Source organism: Tetrao urogallus (genome assembly GCF_951394365.1).
Source record: "Tetrao urogallus genome assembly, chromosome: 1".
Lineage (NCBI taxonomy): Eukaryota > Metazoa > Chordata > Aves > Galliformes > Phasianidae > Tetrao > Tetrao urogallus.
Genome location: NC_136813.1, coordinates 192,236,700 through 192,262,166, shown reverse-complemented (window position 1 = coordinate 192,262,166; position 25,467 = coordinate 192,236,700). Strand labels below are relative to the sequence as shown.

Sequence of the window (25,467 nt, the reverse complement as noted above, 5' to 3'; positions counted from 1 at the left end):
ATCCTTCAAAAAGGGTAAGAAATAATTCTGATAGCAATATCTGACAATTTGTCTAAAAAAAAATAGGTGTCACTGAAGTTCTTTTTCTCTATACCTGGGCCAAGTTTCGTTCAGCATCATTTCCCCCTCAAATATCCTGTTAATTGAAAGCTCTGGAAATTCTCTCTCTTTTTTATGAATTATGGTGCCTAAATGAAACCATTCCTGTGAATGACAAGATTTGTATACTGTACATTTAATAAGGCTGTTGTAACAGATGAGACAACTGCATTAGTTTGGACAGTAGTTTTACATCTTATGTACTGCAGCATTAACTTTCACTGCACTCAGTGGCAGTCTCAGAAATGGAACTCACCTGCTTTCTGTGTTAATCAGGGGGAAGCTGTGGGCTTGGGTGACACTCTTTCCACCTGAGACCAGAGAACTATGTGTTGTTGGCTCCAATAATTGTTGCTGGGAGCTGCCTGGTGCAGGAGTGATTCCAAGGTCCCTGGAAAAAAAAACACAAAAAGAAAATAGAGGGCTTGTTAACAGGCTTTTATATACTCTGACAGAATAGTTAGTGCTTAGCTAGCTCATCAGATGTGTCTGGATAAAGGGGAGAACTATCTCCAGTAGAAGAGAAGCAGGAATAAGCAGTTGAGATAGTAGTCCAGGTTCTGCTTAGAGTCAGTGGAAAGGAACAGTCACATTCATGGCGATTGCAGTATTGACATCACTTCATTTATAGACTTGAACCATAGAATTACTTGAGTTGGAAGGGACCTTTAAAGGTCACTTAGCCCAGCTGCCCTGCAATGAAGAGGGATACCTAGTCAGGGACCCTGTAGAACTAAGACCAAGCACAAGCAGCACTGAAGATTGCCAGAAATAAGACATTCTCAATGAAATGCTGAATTTAAAATTGCACCTCTTAGAAGATTCCATACATCTACTCTACTAGAGCCACCCCACTGACACAGCTTAACGACCTCGGAAGGAATCAATGTATTTCTAAGGGCCAAGAGCCCATTTAACTTCTGCATTTTCTGCTTTCCCTAGGAAGCTTGTTAAGAGCATTTTTAACTGCAGCAGCAACTGCTGAATGCTTGTTCCATGTGAGAAACGAGGTTTCAAAGAATCAGTGGAAAAGACCCCTAAGATCATGTCTGACCATCAGCCTGTCCCACTAACCATGACCCTCAGTGCACCATCTCCATGCTTCTTGAACACCTCCAGGGATGATGACTCCCATCTTCACAATTTCGAAGTTTAAATTTATTTAAATCTTCCCATGCTTCAAGCTTTTGTTTCATTGTCATCCACTGCTGGCTAGCAACAGTTAGTTCATTATTGGCTCAGATAAAAACCTGAACCAAATTCATGGGAAAAAAGGGTCCCTAGAGCTACTGAGTGCTCTCAGAAATCCATTTGTTTACATCAGCATAATGGAAATAAAAATTAAAAAGAAATTAAGAAATTCTTGTAACAGAGAACTTTGGTCAATGGAGGGTAGAAGAATTAAGGCAGAAGTCTGAAGGCAAACTTCAAGGCCACACCTCTAAGGACTGGATCCCCACAACAAAATGGTCTCTACTATGTGGAGTAAAGCTTGGTATACACAACCTATGATCAACTCAGAAGCTACATCTCAGCTGAAAAATAAATTTAAACCAATCTATCAGACAGTTAAGGAACACAAGCATTTTTCAAGTTGAAAGGGATGTTTTTCCACTACCTACCTGTGTGCCAAATGTCTTCTTCACACTTGGTCTTGAGTTTTGTAATGTTGTTAGAGGTTTATAAGGCTTAGTGTAGCTCTAATTGCACTAGTATGCCTCAGATCAAATGAAAAAAGGAAATTGGTTGAGACAATTTAAATAGCTCCCATGTAGTTCATACCCATGTAGTTCTGTCCTAGTTTTGTCACTAGCATGGGCATAAAAGGAAAATTGAAAAGTGAAATTATATTGAAGTCAGAAGCTGGCCAGACAACAGGGTCTGCAAGACATGTATGCTACATGCATGCGAATCTTATGCTTACAGCAAGCAAATCCAGCCTGAAGAGAGTGTCAACCACAGGTGGACCACGCACCTTTGCTCTTCCAGTTCTGGCAGGGAGCTCTTTTGAGATTGTAAAGTGTATGAATCTCCTCCAACTCAGAAACGTGAGTTCACAGGTTATAAATTTTCCGCTTGGAGATGTCTGCTCTTGCTTACTTCAGTTCTTTCAGCAACATTCCAAGAAAACCAACAAGTTAATCATTAGACAAAGGTCTGATCTGAATGAGACTTCACCCCAACTCCTTATTTATTACCCTCAGCCACAGAGACAGTGAAATTATTCAGATCAAACCACGAAACATTGCCCTTACATTGTATCAGGCAATGAGACATCAGAATGACTTTAATTACACACAGCCGCAGGCAGAAAAAAAAAGAGGCTAGGTTTTCAGTAATTTAGATTTAAGAATCCAAATTTATGTAGATAACCCTGTGGGGTTGCAATAAATAAAGCAGGATGGATGCTTGTGTGACACCACTTTTAAAATTTTCTAATGCATGCTTTGGAAAATTGAGCAATATATATCAGTCTGGATTAAAATGTGCAATGGAGAGATTAAGCATTAAAGAATCTTTTAATATTTACTGATATATGAGAAATTCAAAACATTTAGTACCTTAAGAACTTTTTTGCATCTATCACTCTTGGCACCAGTTTGATATATCTCCCAGTATTTAGATTCACTCCTAGCTGAAGTAGGGTTTTCATTCTCTGCAATAGCACTGCTCAGAAGCAAGTTGACATGCTTCTGTCCTCCACCATTTTGGGTCCACAGCCACTCACTCACCCTCCCAGTCTGCTGTCAGCATCACACCAGCATAATTAATTATTCTGCAAGTGAGTGAAATGGATTAGGGGACTGAACAAAAACAAAACCAAAACAACAAAATCCACCAAAACTCACCACCTTTTTTGGCTTTGCAAAACCTATGGCAGCAAGTTTCCTACATTTAGGTGCTGGAACAGGCTGCCCAGAGAGCTTGTGGATGCCCCGTCCATCCCTGGAGGTGTTCAAGGCCAGACTGGATGGAGCCCTGGGCAGACTGGTCTAGTATTAAATGGGGAGGTTGGTGGCCCTGCCTGTGGTAGAGGGGTTGGAGCTTTGTGAGCCTTGAGGTCACTCCCAACCCTGGCCATTCTGTGATTCTGTGATTAAGACTCATCTGCTAAAAGCCTCTGTAAGGTCAGAGATGTTACCAGCGAAAGAAATTATTTTTACACAAACAGCAGATTAGGCAGACAGATTTTATGCACTGCTGCTGACAATGGAAATTAAAAAAAGGTGTCTCATATTCTAAAAAAAAAAATATTAAATTTAGGACAAAGCTGATGAGATTCAAGCAAAAAAAGCAAGTGTTTTTCAAAAGCAGATTTCAAACAGCATGACTTCTGTCCTATTTACATAGCCGAGTAAAAAGAGAAAGAAAAACCTCCAAATGAAATAGCTTAAAATAAGTATTTTTCCATGAGAGAGAAAAACCTGATGAGTACTGAAGACAAGGTGGATCTAGACACAATAGTGAGATGAGATGTCTAACCTGAATGCCCATTGCAATTCGACTGCATGAAAGGATTGATGCCCATTTTTAGTATCATATACTGAGACAATAAAGTGGTGTGCCTCAGACATGCTATTGACTTTTATTTGCCTGCACTTCTAAGGACGTTTAATGTTCTCTGGTCAATTTTGAGAGTTAATTAACAAATTAGAGAGAACTTATAGTAACATTACTGAATTTACTAAGCACAGGCTTGCAGACAAAGGTGAAAGGACATGGATTTGAAGGGTGGACTGTCAGGTGCATAAACAATTGGTTGAATGGTTGCAGCCAGAGGGATTTAGTCAGTGGTTTGATGTTCAGGTGGAGGCAGTGATGAGAGGTGTCCTCTAGGGGTCCATCTTGGGAACAATGCTCTTCAAGACCTTTATCAATGACATCAGTGATGGAATTGAGTGTACCCTCAGCAAGTTTCTGATGACACCATGTTGAGTGGTGCAGTTGACACAACAGAAGGAAAGGATGGAATCCAGAGTGACCTGGAGAGGGTTGAAAAGTGGGCCCTATGAGAACATAATGAACTCTAACTAGGCCATATGCAGAGTGTTGGGTTGAGGCAATCCCAGATATGTCTACAGATTGGAAAAAGAAATAATTGCAAGCAGCCCTGATGAGAAGGACTGGGGGTTCTCATGGACAAAAAAGCTGGACATTAGCAGCAGTGTGCTCTTGAAGCCTGGAAGGCCAACTGCATTGAAAGAGGGGAGGCAGCAGGGTTAGGAGGTGATTGGCTCTCTCTCCTCTGTCCTTGTGAGGCCCCATCTGGAGTACTGCATCCAGGTCTGGGTCTCTCAGTACAGGAGGAATGCAGACCTTCTGGACTGGGGCCAGAGGAGGGCCATGAAAATAATCAAAGGGCTCCACTACCTAATAGTTACGTTCCAGGAATCAGATTCTCTCTCAGAATTTAAATCATTTAATCATTTACATTAATGGCATTTCTTGACTTCTTGCATGGAATGGTGCGTTGTCTACTCTTGCCTCCAATTCTGCTGAGTGCATCTATCCCTTGAGGCCTGGTAATTGCAAACACTGATTGGGAGTGACAGGATTTTCTCTCACCTGCCTGACAGCTCTGCTGAAACAGCTTCATATTTAACTCCTCAACCAGTTTCCTTGGAATGACTATTATGGAATAGAGGCTGCAAAGAGCAATGGATACAAGAGAACAGTTTACACTGCCACACTAAATCAAAACCAAAACATCCAGCATAAGGAAACACTGACTTCCATTTTTCTTCTCAGTACAACATAGTTTAAATGAATGAGTGGAAAGAAAAGTCTTCCTTCAGCTACTTAAAAAACTTTTCTTTAAGGTTTAGAAAATGTTTCATAATTATGCATCTCTGCTGTAAGCTTCTGCCATTGTTTTTTCTAAAGATAGTTTAACCCACTGATTTGTTTCTTTCCTTATTTATTTTTAAAGAATCAATTTTCAGTCTTCATTACAGAAAAGTTGATATGTGTAATTAGTGAACTGAAAGTCTGTTCTATTCATTTTGATAGGTGCTGATATAGAGGCCCATGTGCTACTTTTAAATGTCAACATTGTGATGAGCCTTTTCACAACAGGTAGGAGAAGCAAGCAAAAAAGAATCCAAAATAGGAAGATTTGCAATGGTATTTATCAGGGAAAGGAAGAGCTACCACAAAAGGCCAACCAAAGAAAGTACACTAAGATTTACAGACTTAACACTATTTTTGCAGGGCTGTGACTATAAGAAGAGGCAGAAGAGACAGTAAAGATATGATCCATCTTCATTAAAGAAAAAGAGCCAGAAAATGGAGTCAGCTTTCAGAAATTCTGCTTTAAACAAAAGTATGCACACAAGTGCACTGCAAAGAACCTCGTGCTAAGCAAGGTCCAGCAGTAATCACCAGAAGCACTAAAAAACATCTTGGAGACTGTGCACTGCCAGAAGCAGCCTTTCAGTATGTAAATGGAGGCTATGAGAAAGAAGGGGATAGAGTCTTTAGCAGGGTCTGTTGTGATAGAACAGGGGGAAATGGTTTCAAGCCTAAAGAGGGGAGATTTAGGCTAGATATAAGGAAAAAGTATTTTACACTGAGGATGGTGAGGCACTGGAACAGGTTGCCCAGAGAGGTGGTGGAAGCCCTGTCCCTGCAGACATCCAAAGAGTAGAGCTGGAGTAGGCTCTGAGCACCTGACCTAGCTGTAGATGTCTCTATTCATTGCAGGGAAGCTGGACTAGATGAGCTCAAAGGATCCCTTCCAACTCAAATGATTCTGTGGTTCTACATTACCTTTGATACAGCTGGACATATGCACTAGGAGCCTTTCCTGACAGAGCCTGACGTGCTGCAGCATGACGTCTTCGGAGAGAAGCTTCTTCCTGATAAAGAAATACAACCAACTTCACACCAGAACTTAAAGGTATATAGGGTAACTTAATTGGTTGTGATATTCCTCTCTATTGTTAAGTTTCTAAAATGTATGCATTTATTCTGGGAAAACAGAGTTTCACTATAAGTAACAAGATGCTAAGTATAATTCACCAATCTATACAAAGCAAATTTTGGTCTGAAATCCTGTAGGCTTTGAATAATGAAAATATTCATCTCCAGTGAAGCCCTATTTCTTCATACAACATTCAAAACTGCCAGGACATAGCAGGAAGGAGTATCTGCAGAGAACTACTTCTGATGCATTCCTACCTCATAGTATAACAGAGCTGGGATAATTCAAGGTATGCTCTTGTCTTCAGCTTGTTTTCACCAGCAAGGGGTTGAACTCAGAAAAAAACTGCTTCTGCTACAACTTAAATACATCAGCTTTCTCTCTTTGCTCCAACAATAATGAAAACCTGTGTTTCTTTCTATATAAACCAATAACCAATATTTCCCTCTCAGAGTTGGAATTAACCAACTGAAATTTGCATAAGGTAAAATGATTCCATACAACAAACACATTATGATCTTAGCAGACTGAAAAATATGGTCTTGATTTTCAAGGGTGTGTTAATTAACATGTGCTGTGCACAGTGTAATTTGTCAGGTCAGACAAACACCGAACAACAGCGTGCTTAAAAAATGAAACGTAAATCTCAGAGCAAAGTTATTACATCCTGCTTTGTTATCAACTGATAGCCATCGATAGTTATCAATTTAACAGCTAAATCACATGTCTGTAACAGAGGTGTTTTGTTATGGTATGAGGAATGAAAGAGAATACAGTTAATCTGCTAACAGCTCACATGATGACTACTGTGAATTCCTGCACTTTCTTTCACTATCACGATAAATAAGGGTCTGTTTAAAAGCTCACTGAGCTTGAGTTATGTTTTGCTTTCTTTTGATAAAGATGCAGCTCCGTTCCTGTTTTTGTTGGTGCAGATTACAGGCATGGATTCCTTTATGTTCATCCCTTATATAGTTAATTGCAGCTACGTGACATTGGTGCAGGTTTGGCATGCTCACAAGGGAGAAGGCTATAGGGAATCAGATCTGCTGTCTTCCTCTAAGCAGCAGACTCTGCTTCTTAATTTGCTCATGGACAACTCACATCCATGATTTCTTTTTTTTTTTACTTTCTCATTCTACACGATGGGAGTGGAATGTAGTTACTGCAGTGACAGCAAATTATTTCAGTGCTTAAAGTAAAAAAAAAAAAAAAAAAAAAAAAAGCATAGTCTCAAATGTAACAGTTTAGACAAAATTTTACTTTAAAGCCACAGACATATTTATATTCTTCTCATTAAATACAGTCCAAGAGGCACCTGTGTTTCACCTTGGATGTTTTACTACATTCACACTTCAGCTGATGCTATAAAGCTTCCTCTGCACATAAAAATGTATTGGAAACTTAGCATAGTAAATAACTAAAAGTTATTACCAGCATCGAACAAGGAGACTAATAAGAAAGAGAGCCTTGCAGCCACGAAGTAAGTAGAACCCACATTAAATGATAGCCTACTTCATCATAAACCACTTCTCCCTGACTTGACAAAATGTAAACGTTCAAGATAATATTAAAAAAAAGATGAAATAAAAAGTGAGAGAAATAAATTGCTGGGGCAGGAGAGCTGTCAGAGAGCCACCAAGTTAAAAATCCTGCTTTCTGTCTCACCTTAAACTAACAAACCTTTACATGAAAGAAACATGAAAATGAACAACACTTGTGACAGTTTTTGAATTCTGCAAGGCTTGAACAGAGGCATTTCATTTCAGAAAATTGGAAGATAGGAGGTTCCTTATTTATGTCAGCCATTTTACCATCATACCCTTCCCCACACTCAAGAGAGCCTTTTTTAAACCCTGGGAAGCCCAGGAGGGGGTCTTCTACTTTGCTCCACCTAGAACACTAATTCTATACATCAGAGGTAGTTATAAATATAGAGATAGTGGCAAAATTGTGCAGCAAGTCATCCTGCCCAGCCATCATTCATCATAATGACATCATAAACCTGGAATGGAACAAAGTTTAAAGCCTTCATTTTTCTTTTTCTCTTTCTCCTGTCATTGACATATAAAAAGAGCATTAGACACATCTGCTTCGTACTCTCAGCTCCCCCACTGCCTGCAAGGAGAATGAATATCTTTAGGGAAAACACTATTGAGAAGGAAAAAAAAAAAAAAGAGATGAAGCCAAAGTTGCAAGAGGTTATTTGAAATCCAAGCACACTGTTGGATCTGTTGATTGAAAAAGTGAAAGCGGGTGAAAAATGTGCTTAAATTTGATCCCTGGCAGTCATTACCAGCACTCACTCTGAGACACTTGGCTGAATGAGCTTTTCCACTGCCAGGGGATGGCATTCATAAGTAATCTTCATTGTCCTGTTACCTGCATCTAACTGTTTGCTCTGAACAGGAAAGTTTCAATGTTATGTAACAGAACTGAGAGAGATGCTATTCAGCTCCCTTACATCAGGGCATAACTGGATGAAATCCATTATGATAAATGGTTTTATTTTGGTGTGAAATTGAGCAGATAAGTTAGTCTTACTCATCTGCCTTGAACTCTAGGTAACTTGTAAATGGTTGGAAGGAAAGATAGCCAGAGAACAGAATTTAATTCTTTTCTGGAGAAAGAAAAGTCTGACATACAAATAGTTTTTTTTTCTCCATATAAGTTACTTCTATCCTAAGACTAGAGCAAATGCTACTTACCACAGCGCTCAGTTGTGCAGTAAGTTTGTCTAAAGTCTCTCCTGAATAATTTTTGGCAGAAGAGTCCAAGAATTCATTGATAGTTGAAGACTGAGTACTGCCAGTCACTCCTCTGCTGGGTGACAGTCTTTGCTCTTGCAAGAAATGTACCCTTGAACCTAATGTGGAAAAGACACTTCTCAAAAAATAAAATTCTGAACAGCACTTTGCTTACAGCAGCCAGAAAGAACCTGGGCATTTGCAGCTATGAACTGGCTTTCGGTACCATTTTGGATTTACAAAAGGTAACTGAGAAGGTTACAAAGGGTATAAACCATTCCAAGCTAACTGAAATCCACTTACTTAGGAATTTTTACTTTCTTAGAGTGGTCAGAATGTGATAGGGAGCTAGAATGGGACATCTGTTCATAGAATCATAGAATGGCTTGGGTTGGAAGTGACCCCAGGGATCATCAAGTTCCAACTCCCTACCACAGGCAGGACCACCAACCTCTAGAGCTGGTACCAGACCAGGCTGCCCAGGGCCCCATCCAACCTGGCCTGGAACACCTCCAGGGACGGACGGGGCATCCACAGCCTCTCTGGGCAGCTGTTCCAGTACCTCACCACTCTCTCTATGGAGAACTTCCCCCTGACATCCGAATTTTTTTCTGTTACTTCTCTAAAGTTTAAAAAACAAGAAATTCAAAGACTTGTAATACTGCTGTACTGCAAGGAATCAAACAAAAATGTAAGTTGAAAATACAGGTAACTCCTTCATTTTTAAATTTTTTTCAAATTTGAGAAATCTGTAAGCTGGAATGGGTGAATGGATGGAAGATAGATGTCCTGTTCCTGGAGCTATTCAAGGTCAGGCTGGACAGGGTGCTGAGCAACCTGGTCCAGCTGTAGGTGTCCTTGTTCATTGCAGGGGAGCTGGACAAGATTGTTTTTAAGGGTCCCTTCCAATTCAAACAATTCTATGACTTATTCTGTCTATAAAGTAATATCTAAATATTACACTCAATCACAGAAAAATATCTAATATTGGTACATGGCTCATTCTGTAGAAATTCAATCATTTCTTACTGTAAATTCAATCATTTAATCTTACTGTACTGTGTGTCATGTCATATATTATCACACACAATCGGGATAGATGAGAGTCAAAAAGATATCCAATCCATTTGCATGTTCATATATTAAATATGGTTACTTTTCTTACTATATGCACTTATTAAAAAAAAGTTTCAACACTCATCAGATGACTTTCAGCCCAGCCATTAAATATATACTGCTGGCTTGTAGCTGGCAGGAATTCTGGTGTTAAAAACAGAGGAGACAAGACGTGAGATTGGTAGGCTCTGTTTCACTCACAGTAAATCATTCATTTTGACACTGAATAAGTGGTAGAGTCTAACCTTCAGAAACGCAGAGCTTCACAATACAAAAAATTCTGTGGGCTTGCTGGTGCCCAGCATCACAAATAATCAGTCTTTAACGCAAATGTTCCTTTACTCACTTGTAAAATACAAATAGTAACACATACTCTACAGGACTGCTGGAGGAAATAATTAATAGTTGTATAGTACCAAGTTCTGTGGATGAAAGCTGATAACACAAGTACAAAACATCATCAGTCCTGCACTGTATTAAATTTCTCCTCTAAAAAGTTTCTAAAAAGAAGAACTTATCTATTTTCTCCCAGTATTTTCACTTTGCATATGAGCAAAGGATCTTGCACAGCAGTTCATTAAAAAGAGAATTAACAACCTATCATAATCTCCCACAACCAATCTTCCCCCTGCTTCTATCTTACTAAAAATGTCCATTTAAAGACAACCTTGAGGCAAGTTTTTAAAAATAAATTATTTCACACAGTCCATAAGAAGGGATGATCACTAGAAACAGGATAGTTAAATTCATTTAAACACCTATAAATGAAGCTCCAAATGAATTTAATGGTGCATAGTAAATTTAAAAGTTGCTTTATAGACAGTAGAATTACCAAAATGTAGCACTGTTAATGAAGTTTCTGTAACTAGTGACAAGCCACTCACAGAAAGAACTCAGAACCTCTGAGGAATACAGAGACATTTAAAGAAACCTCACGTATGTACACACACATCTTCAAAAATGCAATTGCATACAAATCTTTTGTCTTTATACCTTTTCCTTTTTGTCCTGATAATCTAGTCAGGGCTTGGTGGGCTTTATTGCCTCTCAGGACAAAACATCTCCAGTGGTTTTAAGACAAATAAGTACCAAGACTATAGGCAGTAAGGCAAGGAATTCCTCCCCTCTGACTTCAAACAAATACGCAAGCCCTAGAAATAAAAATAAAATCTATATAGATAAGATTAAATAAGATTCTTCAGAAAATGTGCTCACTGTTATAGCACTGGGACACCACAATATGCATAGGAGCTTTTCCGTCCCCCCCTGGGAAATCAGTATTTATTAATTCTTTCAGGATACAAAATTACTTGAAATGATGAACTGATGAATTTTGCACTATCCTTCATTAACATTTTCAAACGTTTTTGCCCTCCTTCATCTACTTTTATTTGCAGCCTTCTGAGCCACACAGAAGGTCATGAATATTGGCTCTATGTAACTTCAGAAACTAATTACTCTCCTATTGCAATGGATCTAACCAAGAGAGCCATAAACCACAGAGGTTCTTAGAGGTAAGAGTTCACATAAATGAGCTTGTTGTTAGTCTCTGTTGTGTAACATCTTACTGCTGTGATATCTCCTCTTATTTCTTCTTCTCCCATACTTTAGAGACTGTATTCTTCTGCTTTTATCTCAGCTGGTAACGTGTCCTGTTTGGAATAAATCATGAGTAGAGCTGGGTTCTCGTAAGCTAATCTTAGGACTTCTCTCTGACAAGAGCAGTCCTTTCTTCTTCTAGAAGCACTCGTGAAGCTCTTCTCCCCTACCCTTCTCTCCTTGAGCCAACCCTATAGCTACACAATGAGGTTGATCAAGGAATTAATCTGTCTGAAAGTCAGGTGTGTTCTTCTCTGGTTAGTTTTTGGAGGAATTATATGTGACTGCACTATCAGGGGAATGAGAGCAAGGGAGGACTAGAAACGTACAGGCAGGAGAGGTAAGTTGGGCAGAACTGCTTTTTGCAGCAGCATGTGTTTGGGTTAGCCTGAAGTGATCAAGAGGCTTCATCTTCAGTTATTCAAGTAGTTAAAGGGTTCTTTTAAACACAGTGCCAATCATCTGGGTTTATGCTGCAGTGGGTAACTCCAAAAGCACTTGGAGTGAATTTTTAAGATGCCTTCACTCATCTTACTATCCTGGTTTTTATATATCTCTTCATGCTTCTGGCTATCCTGAGGGAAAGAGAAAACTAAGCTCTCAATGCTATGCCCTTTTCTTGTTGTTCAAGTTTGATAGGCACAAAGCTCTCAGCCAGGGACACATATCCAGCTTGTGATTCATCTGGAATGAATGGGAGATCCCCAGCCCAAAAGCATCCTCAGAAGAGTCTGGTAACTTTACTTTCTGCATATTATTGCCTCAGGGCACACAGCAGTATAAAATACCAAGAAAGATCTCCATTAAAGATTTACATCCCAGGGAGGAAACAGCCCAGGAGACCCATTACAGAGAAACGCACAAAGCTTTCAGAGGCGAGCGGTCTCACAGGTTGCATCATTCACAGATTTTAATTCTCATAACAAATAAGCAGGAATACTCTACTGATAAAAGCAGAAGTAGCATATGCCCAGACACAGTACCTGTTCCTGCTTTACTATTCATGTTTTGACTGCTATCAGAAACTGCAGGTGGCTCCAGACCCAGGTATCCCTTTATCAGGAAACTCAGCTCTGCAAATGCCTCATCCAATTCATCTGCAGAAAGGGATAAGCATTTGGTGAAAAAACAAGCTTCCATCAGAACAAAGTCACAAATCACAGAAACTGCAATCTTAACTCATGCATTCTTAACTCATCCAGCTCATCTCTGAAAAATCTTCCTCTTTATAAGCAGCACATTCAAGCAAATAATCTGGAATTCAGCTTGAAGTTTCTACACTCTATTCTACAGTTTGGTTTACTGTGTTTTAGGGTGGGTTTTTTTATGCTTTATTTTAACTGTAAGCTCCATAAACCCTTGACAATGACTACAGATAATGTTTTTGTTACCACTATGATATAAATATTTCACCATCACTGTGATGAACTGAAAAGTGACCTCAACAAAAGGGCACACGCTGAATGAATTAGAGAAAGATTCCTCTCCACCTTCTGCTGCCCTCAATCCCTTAATATCAAGAAGCAAACACTGGTTTTAATGAAATATTGACCACTCATGCGTTGCATGTCTCAGGCTGGAAGACTTGAACAAGTTACTAATTAGAAGAGTCCGACAAGGAAAATCATTGCAGCAGCCTCTCCTTTATAGCAAGATGCATATCAGCCATCAATTCAACACTTGAAAAAGTCTATCTGGTCCAGAGATAATTAGATCTGTTAGGTCAAAAGCTCCTCTGACCTCTACTCAGAAGCTAACAGACAATTAACATAAATCACTGAACATCTGTTTGACATTCTTACAGGAGACAACTCTTAGTGTTGCTGAGTTCAATTATTTGGTTTCCTTTCTAGATGGCTTTGAGACAACTTGGACACAAAATAATTCACTCCTGACAAATCTCCAGAGTGTTTGGATTCCCGGGACAAAAATGAACACAGCGAATCAATGATGGGATCCACCTGTTGTTGTAACAGTCCATTTACTGCTGTAACATGAGAAGTCAGGTTTAAAGTATAAAACAGATTAACTCGCCTGTGCTGATTACCGCATCAAAGTATCCTGGGATGTCCTCACTTGTTCTGATGTACATGTCCACTCTGGATACTGCTTCTTCTATCTCTGGCCTGCTGAATAATCCTGTCCTTCGCAGATGTCCCTCATATTTTACTTTGTTCATTGGTACCACCAGGATATATTTGGGTTTAAAGTAGGTAGTTTTCAAGCTCCGCACACCCTTTAGAACGAAACAGAAAATCACAATGTTTTGTTCCTGAAACCGAGTGTCCATTGAATTTATACCTGAGCTGAGGACAACTCTGTTTATCACAAAGCACTGTAAAAGCAGTACTGGTAACCTGAATCCAAGATCTCAAGATCCGGAATCCAGCTTGACAAAAGCGGTAAGTTCCAAGTGAAGTGCCACGATGTCTACATGTGATGAATGTAAGAATAGCACTACTTTATTCTAAACACACTTCTAAAGGAATCCCTTCAGTCAAATTCTTACAGCAATTTAAAGCATTATACTTCATCACACTTCTGATTTAGGTACCAATTCTGAACTTTCAACAGCTCTCATTTGCACCAACTCATATATCGAATAATCTTTTTTCTCTCCTTCTACATAAATGAAACAGAATACTGTAATCATGGAGCCCTATAATATGGTATTGCCACTGCTTGTGACACTGAGTTTTCAGGGCTTCAGGACTAAGGCTTGTCCTGCTCCCTCTGGACATCTCTTGACTTACCCTTATCTTTGTTTTACTTGGCTCAGCTGTGACAGCAATTTCTTTTGTTGACCAGATGTGGTATCTATCTGATTTTTTTTTTTCTCTTAGTGTAGTAAAACCATAGTTTTATTTAGATAGCAGTAACAAGCAATTGTTCCAGGTACTATGGGATGTTTACAACTGAACATAACAATATAGAGTAGATAAATAAAGGCCTAATACAATAGCAGAGACCTGAAGAAGCTGAGACAGGACACAGTGCAAAGGAGTACAGACACAGGACAATAGCAGATGGGGCAAAGGCCTGACAGTACAGATCTCACAGCAATAAACTGTCAGTAATAGTCATTAAAAAATGCAGATCTGGAGGTGGACAACACTGGTTAAAGGGGGACAAATTAAAAACGGTGTGTAGCACTGTTTAATAATAGGAATCCTATATAGCCCAGAGCTGCAGACCAGCGATGAAAGAGAAAGGTGTAAATGTGTGCTACCAAAAACATAAAGAAGTTCTCAAGAGAATATCAGAAAGAAAAAGAAGCTACGAGCATGAATATTCTCTGAGCAAAGGACTCAAATGTTGACAACTCATTTTAAACCCCCCCTGCTAACAACACCAAAGGCAAAACACCTTTCCCTTTTTAGGGCCAAAATTCTTCAGAGATTACAGAAGAATAGCAAAGGATTGTTTTGACCATTTTGGAAGAACACCAATATCAAGGACTGCCAACAATCATTGTATTGCACAGTGATGAACAAATTATCTTGAGAGCATACACTTACTGCACTATAGAAAATGCAGGGAAGCTTACTTTGTTTTCATTGAGGCATGCTTCTTTGCTACAGTGGGCAGGAATAGAAAGGAACTAATATGACAAAACTGAACACTGTTGTTCCATCAGAACTGAAAGCCACATGCTTAAAACTGGGGTTTCCCATGATAATTCAATAGTCAAATATAAGCCAAATTATACAACAAGCAATAACTGGCTGAACACTTACTGGTTTTTAATTTGCTTAGCATGCTAGGTATGGAACTGTATTTCGATCCATTCAAACAAATTTCAGGGAATAATTCTGGGGAAAATCCTATTAATTTTGGTGAAAAATGGAAAGGAGAATTTGGGGCACAAATCTTTGGCGTCTGGCTATGTGGCCACCTACAGACAGCTATGCTTGTAAATTTTCAGAGATGAAACAACCAGCAGAAAGCACCCCTACATTCAAGCTGAGGAACATCCTCCACATCTCAAGCCACACCATGAGTTATGTCTCTTTCTGATCAGGAAGTAATGTAGCAAACAATTTACATGACCACACACTTCATTGGAATAGGAAGGTGGCACATCAGGGATGGACAGGGAAGAGAAATAAAGAAGGGATACAGAAAGTTCCTGGTGTGCCCAATAAATTTACTACATGGAGACATGGAGACATGGAGATAGGTTGAGTGACTAATGTGAAATGAGAAAAAGTGACCTTAAAGTAAAGAATAAGAAAATGCAGAAGTTGAAACTGTTTGAAAGCAACGAGATACTCAGAAAATTAGAAAAAAAGCATTTTGAGTTTCCTGAGATTCTATATGAGAATCATAGAATCATAGAATCACAGAATCATAGAATCATAGAATCACCAAGGTTGGAAAAGACCTAAAAGATCATCCAGTCCAACCGTTCACCTATTCCCAATAGCTCCCACTAAACCATGTCCCTCAACACAACATCCAGCCTTTCCTTGAACACCCCCAGGCTCGGTGACTCCACCACCTCCCTGGGCATCCATTCCAGTGCCTGACCACCCTTTCTGAAAAGTAATACTTCCTCATGTCCAGCCTGAATCTACCCTGCCGTAGCTTGAAACCATTCCCTCTGGTCCTATCACTAATGACACGAGAGAAGAGGCCGACCCCCAGCTCACTACAACCTCCCTGCAGGAAGTTATAGAGAGCAATGAGGTCTCCCCTGAGCCTCCTCTTCTCCAGGCTGAACATCCTCAGCTCCTTCAGCCTCTCCTCATATGGCCTGTGTTCCAGACCCCTCACCAGTTTTGTTGCCCTCCTTTGAACACATTCCAGGGCCTCAATATCTTTCTTGCAGTGAGGGGCCCAAAACTGGACACAGTACTCAAGGTGCGGCCTCACTAGTGCTGAATATAGGGGAACAATCACCTCTCTGTTCCTGCTTGCAACGCTGTTTCTGATGCAAGCCAGGATGCCATTGGCCTTCTTGGCCACCTGGGCACAATGTCGGCTCATGTTCAGCCGAGCATCAATCAATACCCCCAGGTCCATTTCCTCTACGCAGTCCTCCAGCCACACCGCCCCAAGCCTGTAGCATCACCTGGGGTTGTTGTAGCCGAAGTGCAGGACCCGGCATTTGGCCTTGTTGAAACTCATCCCATTGGCTTCAGCCCAGCTCTCCAGCCTGTCCAGATCCCTCTGTAGGGCCTCGCTACCCCCAGGCAGATCCACACTTCCAGCCAATTTGGTGTCATCTGCAAATTTACTGAGGGTGCACTTGATGCCCTCATCGAGGTCATCAATAAAGATATTGAAGAGGACAGGCCCCAGCACCGACCCCTGGGGAACACCACTCACGACCAGTCGCCAGCTGGATTTGACTCCATTCACCACCACTCTCTGTGCCCGGCCCTCCAGCCAGCTCCTCACCCAGCCAAGAGTGTACCCATCCAAGCCTCGGACTGCCAGCTTCTGCAGGAGAATGCTGTGGGAGACAGTGTCAAAGGCTTTGCTGAAGTCTAGGTAGACCACATCAACAGCCTTGTTGATGTGGCAATGCCACACCAAGGGACAAAGCTTACTGGGCATGATTAGGACAGGTTGATGGTTGGACTAGATGATCTTTGTAGTCTTTTCCAACCTTAATGACCCTATGATTTTGCTTACAGTCCTGGGAGCATAATGAAACACGTGAGCCACTCTGCCACTAAGCCTTCGGCTGGAACATGCAGCTCCTCTGTTACTATCCAGATATTCATGGCTGCACAAGCAAATGAAAAGCACTGCAAATGTGCATACTGTGTGTCAGTATTGCAGCAGCTTCACTAACTGCAAGTGTGGACTCAGTGAGATATAAATGTTAAAATCTGCGTCAGTCTCCTTTATCAGTAAAAGATATACTGTAGATTAAAGGGAATGAACAGCTCTAAATTTTTAGTCTCAGCCTATGGACCGTAATTAAAATTTCTTTTAATGGTGCTAAATCACTTTTGTTATGAGCCTAGCAGAAGATAATGGAGTTGGATAATTTCTATTCAGGTACATAACTCACCATTATTGTTTCTCATCTGCTAGAAGAGTCCACAGTGATACGAGAGTGCACATTATAACTATGTGACCTCAAAACTTCAGTGACAAAGGAATTTCTTAGCTGTCTGTCCATTCCAACAACTTCAGTAATACCCAGAGGTGTAGTAGTATCTATGAACTTGTAGTAATCCCTTAGAGGTAGAGCTAAGCCCTACAAACACAGTGAAACACAGAAATATTCAGTATCATGTTATGGGCACTCCGTAGAGTCTCTTGTTCTGGAAACTTATGTAGATAGACGGAGCTTTGGATTTTAGCAGCAAATGAAGCCTGCCTTTCCTCTTTGTTTCCTCAACCCTTGCCTAGTATACCATCTAAGGTAATGAAATGTTCTTAATTAGAGAGCGAGATAAAATGTTGTTATTTGGGGATTCCAATAGATGGGTTTTGGCACATTGTTGTGACTTTGTTTCCTAACACAGCAAGACTTTTGAGATTCTGCCATCTGTGCATGTGCACCTGACAAATCTCAAAGAAGGTAAAATAATCCCTTACAGAGATTCCATCTTTTAACCGTTCTGCCCCAAATATTGCTCCTCTGTTGCCTCATCAGGAAAGGAGAAGCATGGCATTGTTTTAGAGAATGTGCAGCTCTAGACCACTCCCTCTCTAAGCTGGGGATAGGTGGAAAGAACATGGATGAAAAGTTGAAGATACCATAATGGAAATACCAATGACATGGAGGGGAGATAAGGAGACTGAAGATGGGAAAAATTGATTAAGAAATTTTAAGATGCCAGCCATGGGGTGCACGTGACTAAATGTGGGTATCTGTAAAGGAAATGTTAGGTATTGTTTCATGCATAGACAATGGAGAGCTACTTGATGCAAGCAGAGGAATTAAAGATACCATTCATTCAACCCAAAGAGTGCATTTCCAGTGACACTAAAGAAGCCCAAAGAAGTCACTGAAATCCATCCAAGGAACCTGCTTTGGCAGGGGGGTTGGACTCGATGATCTCTGGAGGTCCCTTCCAACCCCTACGATTCTGTCTGTGATTTTGTGATTCTGTGATCCACAGCAGGCCTGGTGTAAGGCCTTAGAATGCCTCTAAAGTCACTAAGTTGATAGGTCTAGGCTGCTGGAACAAACCTTAGTCAAACTGCACAAACTCCTCCCCGCAGCAGTTCTCACAAAATTATTTATTCAAAAATGTTAAAGCAAGATCAATTCTTACCTCCAGTTCTAAATGAATACATGTCGCAAGACCCTCTCTGGCAATTGAATCCACAGTGTCTCTTCCAAGTCCATAGTAATAGCCACTGTATTTATAGGTTGCTATAAACTTCCCCTGAAATTCAGAACAGTGAGTATAATGACAAAGGAAGTACTTTAATGAAAACTCTTTCTTAAAGAAGCATAATTACTGTGAATTTCTTAGCTTGCTTTACCAACAGATTTTCTCTCTGACTAAATCATCAATGATAATAAGGCCAGTGGGAACACAACATTTGCAGAGAAGAGCACATAGCTAGCCTGCAGGGTATGGGTTTGTATGCTGTTCATGGATAATAAAACACCAGAGCCTTGAAAACAAGCTGCTGACAGGTTACAGCTTTCATTGGTTATTCATTCCCTCTGTAAAAAAGCAGGATCTAAAACGAAGGGACATCCTTTTTTTTGACAATACATCAAACCATATGGCTATGCCATATAAAATGGGAGATGCCAAAGAAAAGAGGACAGAAACAATCCTGCAAGGAGAATGCATAATTGGCCAAGACATTTCAAAGTTAATACCTAACAACTGAAAATTTGGTTTCCAGCAGTATTTCTAGAGAAATGTAAGCAAAACTGCTTGGTTACTGAGAGTTACTATTAAGAACCATTAAAATCAGTCACTTAAGACTGTGTTGGCTCCCTTGTTTGCACATGTACAAATAATGAGCTCTGTTGTGGCTTTTCAAGCCAAAATTTTATTGCAGGCAGCAAAAGACATCAGAAACAATAGCTGGAGGCACAATGCCTTCAGGGGGAATTTGCTAAAATTCAAAAGACTGCATTCCCTGCAGGGTTACTAGAAAATTCAGAGTGGAGATGACAGATATTTCATGAATTTATGTTTCTTGTACCCGCATTAGTTACTTGTACATGCAAATAAGATTATTTCTACTTTATAATGCTATTTAAAGATTCCTACTGACCATTAGGCCTACTGAATAGCTCCTATGTATGCATACAGAAGAAGAGACAACATAAATATACAATGAACTTTTGGTTGTTTTATATGAGCTTTCATATTCATTCACATAACTGTGAATGATGACTTGGATGGAAAAGTTGAGTTAACTCTGTAGCAAACAGTCCTGCCAGAATACTAGTGAGGCACTCACCGCTTTCAACATTTTGTCAAATGCTTCTTGAGAAACAAAATGATAATCAAGTCTGTTTTCTTCACCAAAGTAAGCTGCCCTGGTGGTGTGACAGGGACTGGAAGATAAATGGTGTAATAAAGAAAAAACCTGTTTTCAATCACAGAAGCAGCCATGGGATAGGAAGGGGGGAAAAAAAAGGAAGAGTTCTACAAATCATTTTATTTTTAAGAAGAGAAGAAATATGAGAAATATAAAGAGGTGCAAATCATACCACTAATGCTGCATGTTTGAAAGATTAACTCATAAATACACACAAAAAAGTTTAAATGTAACATTACATTTTGGCTATAAATCCCCTCCAACCCAGGATAGCCAGAGCTGAAGCTGTCATAGCACCCTGTAATAGAGAAATGATGAAACCATTTTTTCCCAGTTATGTCAGGTTGTGAATGATATAAAGTAGAATCCTGAATACAGAAAAGGAGACCAGGAATTAGGCTGAACTGTGAGGTTAAGAAAGAGATACAAAGACCAATCTTTAAATAGTGCCCTAATATCAAGAGGAGATACAGTCCTGAAACTAGGGAGATAAGTGGGATGCAAGGCAAGAAAAGTAATTGCCTGTCACCATGTAAGGATAATGGGATAAGCCTCAGAAATGGGAACCTAACTACCAGAAAAAAAAAAAAAACAAACAACAAAAAACACTAAAACAAGACCAGTCCAAAAAGCCCCGGCTAAGTCAATGCATGTAGCAACTTTGGATTAAGCTTGGATTAATACCAGCTTTGCTATTCAGTGGCTCATGTTCTTAGGAAATGATATTTTGCTAATTGTTTCTGGTTTGATTTTGCTTCTAATTTTCACATTGTTGGATAACAGGAATAAAAGCATGACATGGAATTCACGCTGACAGCATTTTCTCCTTAACTGCTGTTGGACTGTTTTGGAAAAAATGGCAAAAAAAACATACCATGCTAGTATACCACCTACTGGGTTCACCCACATTGCCACATTTCTGGAGAAAGTTTTAATAGGTTTTCAAGAGACAGGGAAAGGTAACTTAGAGATTAGAGCTGGAAGTGATAGAAAACCAGGAGCCACTTCCTACGAAGTCAGTATTGTCTAAAACATGGGCCAAGGACTCAACTGTTGTTTTTCTAGCCTAGGATTTGCCCAGAGCATTGCTATTCCGAGTCATTAATTTTCTTTCTTTCTTTTCTTTTCACATCAGGAAGCAATGGCAAATGAGAACAACGTGCTACACATGGAGTCTGTAAAATAGCACTTCAAAGGCTTGATTTTTTCTTAAGATACTATGAACGCATCCAGCTTTAAAGGTCAATCCTGAGCACAAGCCAGATGGTTTGAGGGTCTAATTTCACTTTATTTTTTGAAACACTTTTAAACATTACAACCCTTTTTAATTGCAAAGCCATGTTTACATTCAAACTGCTAGAGTATCTTGCATGAAATACATTTTTAATGAGTGGAATGTTTGAAATTTAAAAGAGTAAGCCATAAAATTGCTTAAATCTCCACTGAATAATTAAAATACAACTTTGCTTTATGGTTGCAATTATCTGCTCTGTTAAGATTCTGTCTCTATTCCCCTTCCCCCCCCCTTCCCCCCTTGTGCATAAAACTTTCAGGAAATAAAATAGTATAAACAGTATAAAAACAATGCTCCTGAAAAAAAAAAACCAAAGCAAAACAAAACTCAACATACAGTGCTTAGAAAATTTCAATTGACATTCAATTAGTTTGTAATTTCCCATCTCATCTTTCAAAACACAGCAGTTTGGTTTTTTTTAAGGTAAAGAAAATACATTTTTCCAATTGCATAACCCTCTCAGGTCTTTTCTTACAATGTCCTTTTGATTCGCCCATTTATAGCCATGTGCTGGATTGGGTCATTAATCTGAGAACAGTGCAGGAATGTAAGCTTCTTCACTGTGGAATACTGTGGTAGCCAAGAAAGGTATATCAGATATTGAGAGATGTGGTTTAGTGGGCATGGTGGTGATGGCTGGACTGGATGACCTGTTTTTCAACCTCGATGATTTTATGTTATTACAACAACATGCAGATTGTGGTTCCATGATGTTGTGAAACTGAGAAATATTTCTCAAATATTCACATGCCCATGGTCCATTTCTTACAAATTATGCTCAGTATGACAGCATGAATATGGATCCAAGATACTGTGGCAAATACCGTACGTATGAAACTATGGCCAAGGTATGATTAAAAAAAAATTAACAGATAAAATTGTGTGATTATAAAAATAACAAACAATTGAGGAAGACTGACAAAATAGAGGAGAGATGGTATAAGAGGCATACAGGGTTTCAGATCAGTGCCATATAGCGTAAGGATCTATAAGAGGATCTCTGGAAATTAGCTACCATGAATAATGAGGTGAGTAGACAAAAGGAACAGCTTGTACCACTTAGTTTTAGGTGCCAGACAGTGGTGATTTGACTTAGCCACAATTCCTATCCATGGGCACTGAGGAAAGGTATGTGATTCACAAAAGCTGAATCCCCTCTGGAAAGAGCTGGTTTCTCTCCACTAAATACACAGGGAGACCAAGGCAGAAAGGATCCTAATTCAGGCCTTTCAGAGTGGGAGAATCACTCCTCCCAGCAGGTGGTGAAGGCTGAAAAGTGCCATTTACTTTGATAGCACTACTTGCAAGATAATAAACTGGTCCAGCAATTGCACTTGCTTCTTGCCTAGCTTCTGGATGCAGCGTGCACATGCATGCTAATGTGTTTACATGCAGGTACGTTATAAAAATTTAAGAGAAATGGATACATATCTAAACAGATGTTCAGACTGAAGGGCATGTGTGAGAGTAGATAGAACAGATCAATAAACAGAGCATAAATGACACTTTTTTGTTTGCTTCCTTGCCATTCACCTTTGAAAAGAACAAGACAATTTAAATGGCATTTCTTTTAAAGAAAGTATCTGATGACTTCAGGCAATTAAGCACTACAAAGAGATAAAATGCACAGCTACTAACATTTATTGGTTGTATTTAACTTTTAACTTCTTTGGGGAAAAAAAAAAAACCAAACAACAAAAAACCCCAGCAATTTGATCTCTGTGTTCTTTTAACCTCAAGGAGTGAACTTACCCATATCTGAAGAAATTATTGAACTGTCTGCAGATCCTATGAGCAAGCTCTCTCTTCCCACAGGCAAGAGGGCCAACCAATACCAGCATGGGGTAGGGAGCATCGAGACTAGGGAGAGTGCTACAAGAAAGGAAAACAAGGAGGCATTAGGTTAGTTGGAAATAAAGTCTTCACAACATTGCATAAAGCTTCTGCAGAGACTTCATCATCATTTCCACTAATTTCCTCTATCAATCACAATATTCACATTGTTCACAGCATAGATTAAGATGAGGAAAAGCATGTGCTCAATTTGACACACTCTAAACATAAAAACAGAACAGAATGCTACAATAAAGACCCCTGGGTCTCTTTTGCTGAGGGTATAATATTATGTGTACAATATCTTCTCTGATTTACAGTCTTTTTGAAGTTGCCTCTGCAGTTATGGCATTGCTGGGTTTTGTTAAGAGTTTTCCAATTCTATTGCAGGGATGGTAATATTTTAATGATCGGGACAATAAACCTGGAGTGAACCCCAACTCAGTCCTACAAATCTTTATGTGCTCCTGCATATATTCTTGCTAACCTTGCCAGATGAAGGTAGTAATTTGTGAAGAGCTCTTCAGTTCAGTACAATGAGAGACACTAAGAAACTTAAACTCCACTGAACACAAATAACACTACAATGAAAGAAATCAAATCGTTGCAAAAACACAAAGCCTTCACTTTGGCTCCATTTTCTCCATGCTGTGCAGATGGTTTGATTCTTGAATTTTCTCTTCCAGCTTTAAATACTGGAATAAATGGTATTTCTGCATTTCTGAAAGTCCAGCAATTTAGGGATATAAAAATAGAATTCAACTTTAAACTCTCACTTTTTACTCTCACTTGGGCTGTAAGATCATGCCACTTGATGACATGTCAAAAATAGCTGAAATGATTTCAGAAACACACGTTTTTAACTAATGAATAGCTTTAAAACAACTTCAATTTTAAAGGAAGAAAACCACCTCTGTGCACTAGGATTACATTTAATGTGATTTACAGCAGGTGAGCATAAATTCCTGAAAACAGATTCCTTTCTTTTAACTCTTCCCTTGCACAGGACAAGATCCACGAGAAGTAATGATGGCCATCAAACACAAGCATGGGGAGAAATAACTATAAATAAATAAATAAATGAAATCACAGTAATAGCTTTACCTCTATTTAGGTTCAACAAAACAACTCCATCTTCTACCAGATTATACAGATGTAATGGGACTGAATGTTTGAGAAGCACTGAGATAATAATGTAATTCAGTCTCTTAGTTCTCCAATGAAGTAGATAAATACTACCCTCACAGAAGATGTAGCACACACACACCTAATAAATTGGCTGGCTTGAGGCTGTATATATGTGGGGTTACTAAATTGTAAAATGAAGTAAGACCCTGGTCCAGTGCTCCATTTACTAGACTAATTTCAAGCAAGAGGGCAGCAGCACCATTTGGAGACCTAAGGTTGTTTTGTATATAAATGTACAGTGACATTTACAAAAATTAGACAACATTGACACAATAAACTTATTAGCAGAATCATAGAATGATTTTGAGTTGGAATGGATCTTTAAAGGTCATCTAGCCCAACTTTCCTGCAAGGAACAGGGACACTTACAGCAAGAGCAGGGCCTATTTACTTGGGATTGTCACTCTCTCTAAATAAATTCCCATTACTAGAACAGAGAACATATCTTCACATTCCTTGGCTTTATTGTTTCCACAGTACTATCTCTCATTACATCACCACTTACCTATTTTCAGAAGTTTTGGTTTTGCTAAAATGTAAAAGCAGGATCTGGTAAGGAGTTCTTGGTTTATTTAATGTTCATCTTTCAACTTCCTTTAGTGAGTAGAGCAATACACTGCTGTGAACAATTAATAGATTTCAAGGCCAGAAGGGACTCATGATCATCTAGCCAGATCCCCTTCATCATACTGGCTCCCCAAGTCAGTTCTTGTTTCAAGCCTGACGCTGAGGGTTCTGTCAGAGCATATTTTAATTAAAACGTTCCAGTTGTGGAGATTTCTTGGTACCCATGGTAAATTGTTCCAGTGGTTAATTACATTCATTGTTTAAAATAATCCTGCCCTCTTTTTTCTCTGAATAAATTTATCCTCAAAAGCCAGATAGTAAGTCTCATCATGTGCTTGCCCAATAGACTGAAGAGCCCTCTGTTATTAAATTTCCACTCCCCCCACAGCAGTTATAACTATGTCAAGCCATCTTTTTAAATGTCACATGCATTTAGAGTCAGGGAAAAAATATACATAATATTGTTCAGTGGTCTGTTACTATGTAATTAAAGATAGCATCAGGAAGCACACAGAGAGGGAATGGCATAAGTAACTTATGCTAATATTTTCTGACTGGAATAAGTAACAGTATAACCTTTTCCTTTGATTTCAGGCTTTATTTTTAATAGAAATACTACTAAA

The 25,467-nt window shown here is 39.3% G+C and overlaps 1 protein-coding gene across 1 annotated transcript in view; it reads right to left on the bottom strand.

Moving 5' to 3' along the window:
• LRGUK (leucine rich repeats and guanylate kinase domain containing) overlaps window positions 1–25,467 on the bottom strand; it is a gene marked incomplete at both ends in the record, with an annotated part of 49,932 nt that overhangs the window by 6,553 nt on the left and 17,912 nt on the right. The window contains 8 exons of the mRNA XM_079533806.1: window positions 356–490; window positions 5,869–5,957; window positions 8,731–8,888; window positions 12,468–12,581; window positions 13,519–13,720; window positions 18,726–18,839; window positions 19,882–19,978; window positions 23,009–23,128. Coding sequence (XP_079389932.1) covers window positions 356–490; window positions 5,869–5,957; window positions 8,731–8,888; window positions 12,468–12,581; window positions 13,519–13,720; window positions 18,726–18,839; window positions 19,882–19,978; window positions 23,009–23,128 — 1,029 coding nt within the window. The remainder of the gene's footprint in view (window positions 1–355; window positions 491–5,868; window positions 5,958–8,730; window positions 8,889–12,467; window positions 12,582–13,518; window positions 13,721–18,725; window positions 18,840–19,881; window positions 19,979–23,008; window positions 23,129–25,467) is intronic.